Source organism: Ictidomys tridecemlineatus, chromosome 15 (genome assembly GCF_052094955.1).
Source record: "Ictidomys tridecemlineatus isolate mIctTri1 chromosome 15, mIctTri1.hap1, whole genome shotgun sequence".
NCBI classification, from domain to species: Eukaryota; Metazoa; Chordata; class Mammalia; order Rodentia; family Sciuridae; genus Ictidomys; species Ictidomys tridecemlineatus.
Window position 1 is genome coordinate 36,281,507 of NC_135491.1, and position 13,027 is coordinate 36,294,533.

General features: G+C 44.5%; 1 protein-coding gene across 1 annotated transcript; it reads right to left on the reverse strand.

The window, feature by feature from the left end:
• Positions 1-521: 521 nt before the first annotated feature.
• On the reverse strand, positions 522-12,501 carry Cfap20 (cilia and flagella associated protein 20). The gene is made up of 6 exons (XM_005318239.4): positions 12,150-12,501; positions 3,443-3,522; positions 2,651-2,762; positions 1,860-2,048; positions 1,402-1,512; positions 522-940 (listed from the first exon to the last, which is right to left on the reverse strand). Exons 1-6 carry the CDS (start codon positions 12,231-12,233, stop codon positions 935-937), a joined length of 582 nt encoding a protein of 193 aa, XP_005318296.1. The 5' UTR covers positions 12,234-12,501; the 3' UTR covers positions 522-934.
• Positions 12,502-13,027: the final 526 nt, after the last annotated feature.

The following is a 13,027-nucleotide window of genomic DNA, read 5'->3' on the forward strand; positions in this document are numbered from 1 at the left end:
AATGGAAAAAGTGGCATCAGGTTTCAGTTCCCTTATGTGACTTTAATGTTCAAATGGACATGAGTCCCTACACTCAAGGCAAGTTTTCATCTGAAAATCGGGAAATGGTGATCCATTCCAATGGGAAGAATACTAGATCATTTCAAGAAACATGTAGGCCTCTGAGATGATGCTGTCCATAGCATTTTTTTTAAATTGTCAATGAACCTTTATTTATTGATTCGTGGTGCTGAGAAGCAAACCCAGTGCCTCACGCGTGCTAGGGAAGTGCTCCGCCACTGAGCCACGACCACCCCTGCCCCTCCGAGTATTTAAGAGCAATGTGGACTACGTCATTTTGTCTTGGACTCAGTTGAGGACCCAAATCCTCATAAGATGATTCTACTGTTTTTTTCACTTATCTTGAGAGTTGTCCCAACTCAGTGCACTCTTGTTCTAAGTACTCCTGGCCTGAAATGGCTCCATTTTCATCACAAAAGAAAGGAACATCGCCATTTAAAAAAAGGCAAACAAGGAGGAAATTTACAAACCAAGAATATAACATTTTATTCATTTCCAGATTATGACTATTACACCACATATACATATGTTTAGATAATATATAAAACAGAGAATAAAATGTAGGAAGAAATATTGGTCTGAAACTGCCATTAGGACATCTTTAATTCTGTAAGTTCATGGTAAAAGTATCTCCCCACACACTGGGGCAGACAGCAGGAGAAGCGCCAGCAGCCGTGTGTCACTCAGCGCTGCTGATCCCCCAGTGGACTTACAGTGCAATCAATGATGGAGTTAATGCATGGTCACTGGTGTCCACAACAAGCTAACCATAGCCCAGTGAATTAATATAAATGGTTCCGCAACTGTCCTCCAGATAGTTTCCTTTTAAAACCAAGAATCGTGTCCAGGGTCTATCCCTTGAGTTGCATTCCAGTTATTGCTGAAGGAAAAAAAAGTAGGAAAAAAGCATCAGTTCAAGTTATTAGAAAACAGACGATCAATGCCACCAGTCTACCTTTGGTGACACCTGAGTGGACACTGGCTGTGAAGATGCACCCACATCTCCAGCAAGCAGGCACCTAAGCACCCACCATTGCATTAGGGAGAGCCAATTGACTGCTGGGGTTTTGGAGCTGATAAAGAGGTTCAGTGGAGGATATTCTTCAAAGAAGGCCAGCAGGAAGCAGCAGGACACCTCTCAAGAGGGGCAGGGTCACTGGTGGAGGTGGAGACTGCAGTAACAGAACCCGCTGACTCAGTGCTGATGTCAGAAGGAGACCTAAGAGCTTGCATTCCACGGGCTCCCCAAAGCTTCCCCGAGGCAGGCCCCACAGCTGAACCAACCAGAGCTCTCTGCAGGCCGGGCTCCTGACCCAGCTGACTGTCTGTAAGGTGCCTTACCTTGGCCTTGTTCTGAACTGGGAGGTACAGTTTGAACTCTGCTGGCAGCTCATCTTCTGAGTAGAGCCTGTCTGAGAAGTAAACCCGTCGGATGCGACAGTTTGCGTGGATCTGTGGGGCAAGACCCATGTGGGCAGGTGAAACATGCGTTCCTCTTTTCCGGATTCTCCTAGAGGCCCTCTCATGGCACTATCAAAACTTCATTCTTTGGCATCCCCTCAGCTTGACTGAGGGGTAGATTTGAGCAACACAGGTATTTTGTTTGCGGAACTTACCGTTGTAATAGTGAACTTCTGAGTATTTCCAGAACCTTTTTGAGACCAAAGCCCTTGGACAGTGACTTGGAAATTTTATCCAGAAACCCCCACTCTTCTGCCCCATGGGCCAAAAGCCATCACCAGACACAGCACATGTCCCACACCCCTGGCTGGCAGTTCTATCTGTGAGAGATACTCTACCTGTACTCTTAAGGTCTCGATGTAATTCGTGCCATACGCTCGCCGGGTGAAATCAGATAAGTTGAACTGAATCTGGTTCCAGCCATCATCCAGCCGCATGGGCATGGTGCAGATGAAGGGTTTGACACGGGTAGTACTCTGGTAGTTACTTGCCCGAAACCGCCGACGCACATTCTTGTCATCTAGTACCTATGAAACGCAGAGAAGGATGGTCTCAATTGGCAGGATCAAACAACCCTGTGAAGACAAGGACCTGAGCTCCTATGGCCCAGTTTCCCAAGGGTAAAATCCAGAAGAAAATAAACAGAATAGACACAGGTCACACAACAGACCACCGATGGCCAGGAAGTACCAAGTTTATGCTGTTTGTTGCCAAGACAACAGCAGCTTCTTGTGACATGAGACACACTCGGCATGCTCTCAAACTACAGAGTTAATAAACTTTCTTCCTTTTTGAAAAATCAAAAATAGTAAAACAGAGAAGAACTCGGTATTAAATAATTACTCCCCAAAGGACACTATGCTAATCTTTAAGTTTTAAAATTTCTGTAGCTATTGATTAGAGCTTCTAGTAGTTTACTGTTTCTTTAACAAACTGGAATTAAATTAATTAAATTGATCACTAACACCAAATTTATGTCATAATAACAAAGGTTGCATTGTGCTTATAGTAGAGGCAGGAGAATACATAAAAAGGGATAATGATACTTTGCAGGGTCAGTTTTTCCTAAAGTTGAAAGGATCTGTCTTTGGTACAGCCATCAGTGGACACATTCATGTGCACAACTCACCTGTACTTCAAAGGTAAAATATTTCTTCAGGTTTTTGATAATCATGACAAGGAAAGGAAGTTTAATCCCCAGTGTCTTCTTAGGGTCTGCAGGACATGTGATATATGTGGTACTGTAGAAAGGAAATACCAATAAACCGCTTTGTGCTGTGCACGACATACGGTCCTTGAGGAAAAACTGGAAAGTAGATCTAAAAGATTCAGGTAAAGCATCCAAGGAATCCCTTGACCCTTCAGCTAGCCGAAGCTTTAAAAACTGCCGGACTCAGAAACAAAAGCTTAACGCAAGACTACACACCAACAATAAAAGGTCTGAAAAGCCAAGCCAGACCAGTGGAACGCAGGAAGTCCCACCAGTGAGTAAGACTTCAATTCTGGTCCAAGAGAACTACGAAATGACAGAACATCACAATTAAGACCACTGTGGCACTGGCCACGTTGGCCACCCACTGGACAGCCAGTACAACTCCTCCCACAACCTGGTTAATACGAGTAATGTACCTAAGACTTACTTTGTGCTTACTATGTGCTAAGCATGGTTCTGAGTGCTTTATACATATTCACTTATTTAATCCTCACAGTAACCCTATGAGGAACATGTACAGTCATCATTCCCATTTTACAAATGAGGAAACTACGGCCTGGGAGGTTAAGCAACTCTCCAGGGTAAGCTCTGAGTGGCAGCCTGGAGTCACACCAGGCAGGCTGGCTCTGCAGTCAGTGCCAGTAACCTCAATGGTGCGCTGCTTCCTTGCTATAACACGTCTCTGGGATAACACAGTGGGCCACCTACCTGACATTTGTCCCTTCAATCTCTAGCACCAAGGACTGGATGTCATTATCAGTGATTCTTTTGATGTGGCCATTCCGTACCTTCAAGGAAGAAAATTAGATTAGTTATGTACAGAAATATTTGGCAACAACCTTTTAAAGATTTTAAGAAACCATTTAAGGAAAACCGCAGTTGCCCAAGGGGCATAATACAAAAGTTTGTGAGACAGTATGTCAAGCCTTCCTATATCAAGGAAGCCATGCTACTGCCCCTATACAGGGTCCTGTCAACGACCACAAGCAGCCCAGGTAGCTTGGCAATCTGTATGTCAGGATAAGAAACAAACTCAGTTTAGAAACAGCTACCCTTTACCAAGTGTCTGTTCGGTACTAGGAATGTTCACATAGATATTTTCTTAACCCTCACAGCAATGACAAAAATCAGAAGGTAGGTGGTACGATATTCATTTTACAAACATGAACACTGGCACCCAGGAACTGTAAATGACAGCTCCTAAGAAGGAGACTCAGGATTTACTGGACCTTTCACAGCCCCATATACTTCTTTGGTAAAAAAGGTCCATGAAATGCTGAGCATCACCTAGGAAGGAAGACGGCAACTAAAGAGGAAGAGTATGACTGCCCTGGGCTTGCTGCCACTTCCTTATCTGTTTTTCCTTCATTTTTATACTTATAATAAGAACTCAAGTCCTATCTGGGTCACACACAGATGCTGAACATGCTGCACTGTCAGCCCACAGCGACCTCTGTTTTCCTGGCTCCTGTTTTCTAGACTACCAGTTTAGCATTTCATCAGATATTTGCTGTACTGTTTGTGCACATGGTATGGATTACTTCTCTCGCAATACTTGGGAATGAACAATCATCTTCAAATATTAAATATTTAAGCACCTAATACATACAGAACAGAGCAGGGCTGAATGTTCTAACACACGGAAAAGATCAACCAGATTTAGAACAGGATACATCAGAAAGAAATGTGATCTTCTTTTTTGCCAGGTCTTTTTTGGTGAAAATGGCTGTGGTGGGCTGTCATATTCAATGCCTCAATCACACTGACTAAAGCTCCCCTTATTCACTAATCAGCCTTCTGATTACAATTTTCTTTCACTAATTTGTATACGGGGAGAGAACACAGCGCTGAATCTGACAGTTGCATTTTCTACATAGATAATTAACAACATGGCATTCTGTTTTAGACACCGGTTTCTATGAGCTCTGTTACTGGTTTTGATCCACTTGCGGTGTGCTTGCTGTTCCATGGGTGACACCTGATACCAATACTTACACCTCTTTCCATAACCGCAACTGAGAAAGAATAAAGCTCAGGGCTGGGGTTGTGGCTCAGTGGCAGAGCGCTTGCCTAGCATGTGTGAGGCACTGGGTTTAATCTTTAGCACCACATTAAAAAATAAATACATAAAATAAAGGTATCGTGTCCATCTACAACTAAAAGTAAATATTAAAAAAGAATAAAGCTCAGGCAAGAGCAGGGACCAAGCATCAAGCACTGTCTTCCACAGTGCCCAGTACTGCATAAAGGTGCCCAGCACTAGGCATAAACTAAGCATTCAAATATGTGCTGACTTCTGGAATTTGTCACCCCAAGAGTTGGCACATGTGAATAGGTTCAAGGAGAGTTTTAGACATTCCTGGATAACATACCCAGTGTGACTATCAGACGAAGCTGGAGGTCCTGGGGAGTTTTACCAAGCCCACGAGCTGCTAGCACGAAGAATGCCTTCCCACCAAACACCCTTTGGAGCATTATCAGAGATGGAATGCTGAGCTCCATGGTCCCAATCTCTGCCAATGTAGCATTTCTTGGGCTCTCAAGACACAAACGTCACATTGAAATGCTTTTCAAACAAAGCTGGTGACATTCAGTGCCCTCCTGCTATGAATTCTGGGCCTCTTTCCAAGAAGATTAAGAGCACAAAGGCTCGAGTCTGCAGAACATGCCCACACTGCCCACCTTGTTCCCCAAGCAGATGCTCCCACCAGAGTGGCAATATTACTCCTGTGTTTTCTGTGGAAAGTTGGGCAGACTGTTGGTGAAGGACGAATTAATCAAAAGCTTATTTCCAAATGATGTGATGCGGCCCCACTGATAAAAGCTGGCAGTATCCCAGTAAAATGCAAACACCAATTTTATAACATTCCAATAAATTATTCTCAATAATATAAACACTCTTTCTGAAAAAGGTACATACTGTAAAGACCAAATAGATGGTTAAATTAAAGGCTTAAGAAGTAAATAGATACTGAAAGCTATCAATGCTAGAAGGCAACAAGTTGCTATTTATCCAACATTGTTTAAAAGTGTGGCCTCAAACCTAAAATCCCCAAGGCAGAGTCAACAAGAGGCCTCCCTCAGCTGTGGAAAGACAGAAAGACCATCCAGATCTCGCAGGTAGGAAATGTTAGGGAATCTGCCTTTTCCCCATCTCCAAGTTTGAAGCAGATGACTTCACTGGATACTCCAGAAAACCTGACCTATTCAGGTCTTCACAGACTAAAAAAAAAAAAAAAGCCTTACACTGCATGCAGAAGCCAACAGGCGAAGCCAGAATAGACTGCAGTATTCCTCCGCTTCTGCCCACCCCAGAGGCAAGCTGGACTTTCAATAGACTCCTAAAGAGGTTTCTTGCAGCACTAAAATGACCACACTCACCAAATTAACTCTCAGAGAATGAATTAATACATCCTGAAAAAATAAGACAACCCAGAGATAAAGACAGCTTTGTTGAAGGACTGTGCATTAGGCTCTCTAGAGTTATTTGTTTGTTTTTGGCGGGTGGGTAGGGGGATTGAATCAGGGGCACTAACCACTGAGCCTCATCCCCAGCACTGAGTTGCTTAGCACCTCACTTTTGTTGAGGCTGGCTTTGAACTCGAGATCCTCCTGTTTCAGCCTCAGAGCCACTGGGATTAAAGGCATGTGCCATGGTGCCCGGCAAGAGTTTTTGTTTTTGTTCTGACACTGGGGTTTAAATCCAGGGCCTCGCACATGCTATGCAAGCTCTATACTGCTGAGTTACACTCCCTTGTCACTGTATTTGTTAAAATTTGAGACAGGGGCCCCGCTAAGTGGCCCAGGCCAGCCTCAAACTTGTGATCCTCCTGCCTCAGCCTTCCAGGTAGTCTCTAGAGTTTTAACTGGCTGCTGATGAGACAAATTAAACAGTGCTTTGCCCAAGGAGAAAATTCGCTCCCAAAGAAGAAAACAACAAGTATTCCCACATCACCTGCTTCTCAGGATCTGCAGGCAACCTGAGTTGATCTGTCAAGAATTAGGATTTTTGTCCTTTTTAAAGTTGAAAGGGCTCCCAGTGCAAATTCCCTGGAAGAAGAGTGGGCTGGAGGTGATGAATCAGGGATAGGAGCACTAGGCGGGGAACTTCCCGGGGCCTCTTCTCTAGGCTCTGAAGCCAGGAGCGGGGGAATGACTGAGGGCACAATCTGAGGCGAGGCCTCCAACTACCCTGGCAATCTGGTGCCCCCCCCAGACCTGCTGCTTATACACTCGCACAATGAGCTGCATGTCCTCAGAAAGCAGCGACTTCCTTCCCTCAGCTCCTTCCAGTTCGGAGGTCACTGGGCAGGCCTGGCTTTGGGTGAAGGAAAACAAGCTGCTCAGCTCTGCTCAGCTCTGCTCCCGGAGGAACAGGGTTTTATTTTGACCTCCCTCTCATCATAAATAGCAATTACTTTTGACTGGTCAATTCGTTTTCATTCATGACACTTTCTCATTATCAAGGTGTGGCCTCCAAGTGTTTTATTCCTCAACAAAACACAGTCGCACACACAATTACAGATAAGCTTATTTTTATTTCATGAACGCCCCCCTCCTGCCCCTCGCCCAGGGACTCTCTAGAGCCTCAGAACCCAGGCTGCCTCTCAGCCTCCAGGCTCCAAGACAACAAACCTTCAAGCCCATCTTACAGTCACTCCCAGGCTTCCCATGGTTGCTGCAGCAACTAATAGAGAACAGTGATTTTTCTCTCTCAGTCTAAGCCCCAGGGAGGAGGTCAAGCTGAGGGGGAAAAATACTACGGGAGAGGGAGGAAGCTGGCCAGTGCTCTCCATCTACAGAGTGTTTTAAAAATAACACAGAAGCCATATCCATTCCCTTCCCTGCCCCCACTTTCATTTTTCTGGCTCCACCCACTCGTCGTGGCAGGCAGCTGAACCCTCAGCCATCTGGCATCCTCGTCTTAATGACACATGTTCCAGTTTACATTAAGCCATTAGAGCTGTCCTTTCTGCAATGAAGTGTCTGCCCTGGGTTAGGGGCCGGCTCCAAGTCAGAAAACAGGCAGAGGGAGCCCTCTGCAGGGAGAACCCGGCACAGCTCTGACTGCACACCACAGCGGGGCTTCAGGCTCCCAGGACTATCCCCTCTTCTGCTGTGCTTTACAGTTCCAGGCACATTCAAATAACTCCTTAGTTAATGTAAGGGCAATCGTGTGCCTTGAAAGGGCAAGGGTAACCAAAACCTGTGCACTCATCCAATCACAGTAAAAGGTATTACTCAGAATAATGAAGAACCCAAACTGACTGACCTGGGAAAGCAAAGGTCACTGTACCACCTTCATATCCAAATGCATGCAATCCTGCTACTGGAAATTGCATCAATTTAACATGCACTAACAAGGCTTGCTAAAACTTAGGGTACAGGAACTTTTTTCTGAAGGACTGTGTTCACTTAAAATTAGGAACTACAAATAGGAATCTAACACTATCCAGTAACAACATCAACAAAAAATGGATTCTAATAGTTTTGGAATAGGGTAGAAACAACAGCAGCTAACAGAAAGGAAGACAGAACAGCAATCATGACTTAATCTCATGTCAGGGACAATGAGGATATTACCAGTGAAGACTGAAAATTGTATAATGTCTTACACAGGCGTGAGTGAGAACAGAACTTCCAGGTACTCGCCTTAAAAGCCAGAAGTAATATTTACATTAAACATAACATTCCTTTTAATAAATATAAGCTCTGTTGGCTCTAGAAGTTAAGGAAACAAACAATAACAACAAAACAAATTTCTTCTCAGCTCTTGGTTTGAAAACTTACAATGGCAGCTATCAGAAAACTCAGTGTAGCCAGATCTCAAGCTAATTTCAAGAGTGATGAGAAGAAAATCCTATGAGTAGATGAGCTAAACTAACTTAGCCCACAGGGTCAAGGCCTTTGAACTATGGCCTGAGGACTAATGAACAGGTAGAGGGATGAGCAGGAACTAGCAACTGCAAAAGCTTCAGGTGGAAGGGAGCAGGACTTGCTTCATTCTGTAGAAGGATACTGTCAAGAGGGAGAACAGGAAAGGTGAGCCTGAAGAACTAGTGAAGCAGGCGCCAGACCATGGGCTGTGCGGCCTTACAGTCGCATTAAGGGTTTTAGACCAGGAAAGCCATAATGGAATGTCTAAATTATTCTAATTTCACATGTCTGGTTTTGCTGTGCTCCAATTCCTAGGCATCTGAATGCTGGACTGTTATAAATTTTTTATTATTTTAGTCTTAAGCAAACTACTTAGCTCCCTGCCCTTTTAAATTCTTAAGTAAGCCATAACTTAAGTACTAACCATATGCTGTAACTATTGCTAAGCATTTTACACATCTTCATTTAATCTCTACAGCCATATAGTACAGCTAGGATGTAATCCAAGGTGAATGGCTGTACCCTAGCACTGGGGTTTCTTCCTTTGAAGGAACTTGCAGTCCAGTGGGAAATACACAATAGATAGGAAACTGCCATATGTGTTATACTGAGCTACAGAAGTACGTATGAGATTTAACTTGTCCATGACAATAATGTTTAAGATAGGAAAGGTGAGATGGGACAGGAGGGGGAGGGGCTGAGTTTCAAAGTCTTGGTTAAATCCCAGCTGTTACATTTATGAGCAAGATATACTAACAAAAGCAAAGTTCACAAAGTCGCCAGTACTGTGAGGATAGCATTCGCTTCTCATCTTTATAAAGACATACAAAATCTAAATAGGGGCCAGGTCTAATTTTTCAAGTTAATTCTTACTAGAAGCTAAAAAGAAGCCCACTTTTTATAAGATCAAAAAAGAAAAGAGTAAACATTTGTGAAACAATAATAACTAAAAATAGGCACGGCAGTCAATATGTACCTACTAGCCAAGGTCAGAGTCTAATGTGGACAGCACTATTTGCCCCTATCAAACTTTGCCCTTCTTACACCTTTGCCTTATTCCCTAGGAGCAGGGAAAATGTTTTCTTTAATTCTGTATTTTCTCAAGTATACACAATGTCACTTAGATGTTGCTCAATAAATCTTTGATAAGTATATCAATTCCCAGTGTTTCCCTGACTAGAATGGATTCCCAACACTTTGAGAACTTTATAATATAGCAGGAAAAAAGCACCAATACAATAAAGCCTGTGGAAATGACCCCAAACTTTCCCCTTTTCTCCCTCTTCTGCCCTTGCCCCAGGGAGGAAAAAACAAAAAAACAAAAAACACTCTCCCTTAAACACTTTTGAATTTAGTCCAAATAATTCAATCAATACATAATTAACTTTTGCTTTTGTGAGGATTTTGCCTAAAATTAGTATTCTTCTGAAGGTTTTGTCAGAATGTCTGTTTAATTTACTCCATGTAACCTTGCCAATGAATCTAATGTTTTCACATGTGTTTATGTCATTAGGGTACCATCCGACCTCTAGTGGCGTTGTTAAGGGACACAGTGCACCATGGTTACTTTGCTTTTATGTTCTGTGTGTAAACATGTTGACTAGTCAAAAAGTTTCATTTGAGAATAAAACACACACTACAGAAATCAAGTCTGTAAAGGTTAGAACATTAAACTGATAAAAGTTTCACCTAACAAAACTTCAATTCTTCCAGTCAGCAAATGGACCTGCTCTGAAAACCTATCCTCCTAGGTCAAGTCCCATTCTCTATTCCAATCGCCTTATACTGACACAATTGTGATCATTTGGTTTCCACGTTCATCTGGCACAAGGCTGCTCTATGTCTTATTTATTTATTTTTGGTACTGGGGACTGAACCCAGAGATGCTTTACCACTTAACCACATCACCAGGTATTTTTTTACTATGAGACAGGTTCTCTCTAGGTTGCTGAGGCTGGCTTGAACTTGTGATCCTCTGCTTCAGCCTCTTGAGTCATGCAATCAAAGCACAGCACCTGGCCCTTTCCAAGTCTTCTAATGGCCCATAACTGAGCCAAGTGACAATACTATGAAGCCATCTCCCTTACAAAGCCTCCAGGTAATACTCTAGTTTCTCTTTGTGGAGGTGCAATAGAATTTATGGTGCTTTATTCCATCATAAACAAAACCATAGAACTGAAAACCTCAGTAACAGAAGAAAAGTTAAAGGACAGCTTTCCTACATAACACTCTTGGAATTAGCTCTGGCTTGTGGATAGAATCATCTTAAAGAGAAATGTTGGTAGATTTGTTCATATATGCAAAGGCCCAACCTCATTATATTCAGAACTTTCAGCTACATTATGCAAATGATGCTACGAACAAGCATCCCTTAAAGCAGATCTCAGAACACAGAATTGCTTAGCGATGATAGGCAGAAGATTGTCCATGTTCTAACCCAACCTCTATGTGAACCAAAGCTCTCAGCTGATAAGGGAAGATGCTATGAGATGAAACACAAAATCCCTGACTTCCTTACCAATTAACTCTGCTTATTTATACCACCCCACTTGTACCTACATAAAAACACCATTCAGCATATCTCTCCACGAATCCCGGAGAGGGCAATTTAAGGATATTTCCTAAAGCCCTTGGCTTCTCCAGTAGAATGCCTACCTTAATTTATATTCAAAAATTGATACAAGGCTGTGGCTGTGGCTCAACAGTAGTGCACTTGCTTGGCGTGTGTGAGACACTGGGTTCAATTCTCAGCACTACATATAAATAAATAAAATAAATAAAGGTCAACAACTAAAAAAAAAAACAAAACTGGTTCAGCTGACTGCCTGGGAATTGTGAGAAATGAAACACCAAATGCAGGCTGACTCACAGCTAGATCTTAGTATCTCCAAAAAGTGGACAGGGTCATCATCTCCTGGGATTAGTGAAAATATCATGCAGTGGATACCTGAATGAAAGCAATGAAGCTTGCACTTGGCTGACTTTATTCATCCAGGCAAGACTTTGATAGTCATCCGCTTTGCTCCAGCTTTCCATAGGACCCCAAGCTACCATGAATGTGGAGGAGTGCGAAAGGTGGCCAAGTACCGGTTTGTTTGGGATCAGAGAGGAAAGGAGCAATAGAATGAAACCCGAACCGCTGGCCTGTCCCGTGGGGTTCCTTTATAAGGGTGTCCAGAACAAAGGTTCTCTGTCTAGTGACAGAAGTGCCTGGCACAAACTAGGGCATCAATAAACATCTGGGGAGTCCGTGAACATTAAGTCCTTCTCATCTGTGTCGTCCCAAAGCTTCCTCATATAACTTGATGCATTCCATGCTGTGACAGGGGCACCATCAACCCCACTGCATGACCACGCCGTAAGCACGCTCGCCCACATGCACCCCCTCCCGCGCTCCACGCCAAGTTGGAGACAGGGTACAACCGCGGCCTCCTGCTCCGTCCAGGCCCCAACTCGACACAACTACTGCCCGCTCCAGTCCCGGGACGATGAGGTGCAGCCTCTGCACCCCGTGCCGCCGCTACCCCTCGCTCCTGACCTTCTTGTCCCAGATCTGCAGAGGTTTGCTGCCGATGCTGTAGAGGATGGAGAGGAAGCCGCTCTGGAACGTGTTTTTGAACATTTCGCCGGCGGCCTGCTCCGCAGCCGACCCGGAGCCGGCCTAGGCACGGGAGATGTGAGTAAGTGGCAAAAGCAAAGCAGGGGCCGGCCCAGGACAAGACAGGGACGCTGAATTTCGATCTCCGGACCTGCAGCCACCGATGGCCCAATTCGGACGCGGGACTCTAGATCTGCTAGTGTCAGCTCCCAGAAGGCCACCTGGAGCCAGAAACCACAGCAACTGCCGCCTGCCGCCTCTTTCCCAGCCTTAAATGGAGGCGGAGGGCCGCCTTCAGCTTGGAATGGATCCCTCCGCCCACTTGAGCCCGCCCCCCGGGAGCTCAAGGCCCAGTCCCGCCACGGAGAAAGCAACTTCCGGTTCCTTTCACTCGTAAGCCCCGCCCCGGTTCCGCCCCTCGTGAGATGAACTCTATTGCTAAGGAACTATTTTCCCCATCGAAGTCCCGGATTTGCTACCAGGTAGCGGAAGGAGACAGACGATTACGGCACGTGTTGTTAGTGCCGACGTGGTGTCAAGGGAACAAGGCGGGAGTGAAGCGAGGGGGCGTGACGGCCAGGCTCCGCCCCCTAGAGAGTAAGGTGGAGTGACAGGGACCAAAGGAAAGGAGCGAGGCTAAAAGGTTTTCTAACCATACTGATCCGTGTCCTATGAGTGCCAAATAAATGCTTGTTGGCGAGTTCAGGATAAAGTTAAAGCGAGCTACCTGACATGAACGCTAGCTGTCATAAGCGCTTTATACACATTATGGCCTTAAATTATGAACAGGGTCACTCTGAATGGGATGTAGTCAAAGC

Bases quoted from the DNA above. Each gene is read 5' to 3' on its own strand.
- Cfap20 (XM_005318239.4), bottom strand. From the start codon at position 12,233: ATGTTCAAAAACACGTTCCAGAGCGGCTTCCTCTCCATCCTCTACAGC. The intron at 2,763-3,442 runs GTAGGTGGCCCA...TCCTTTCTACAG, and splicing joins ATTGAAGGGACAAATGTCAG to TACCACATATATCACATGTC. The intron at 2,049-2,650 runs GTGAGTTGTGCA...TGCGTTTCATAG, and splicing joins ATTTTACCTTTGAAGTACAG to GTACTAGATGACAAGAATGT.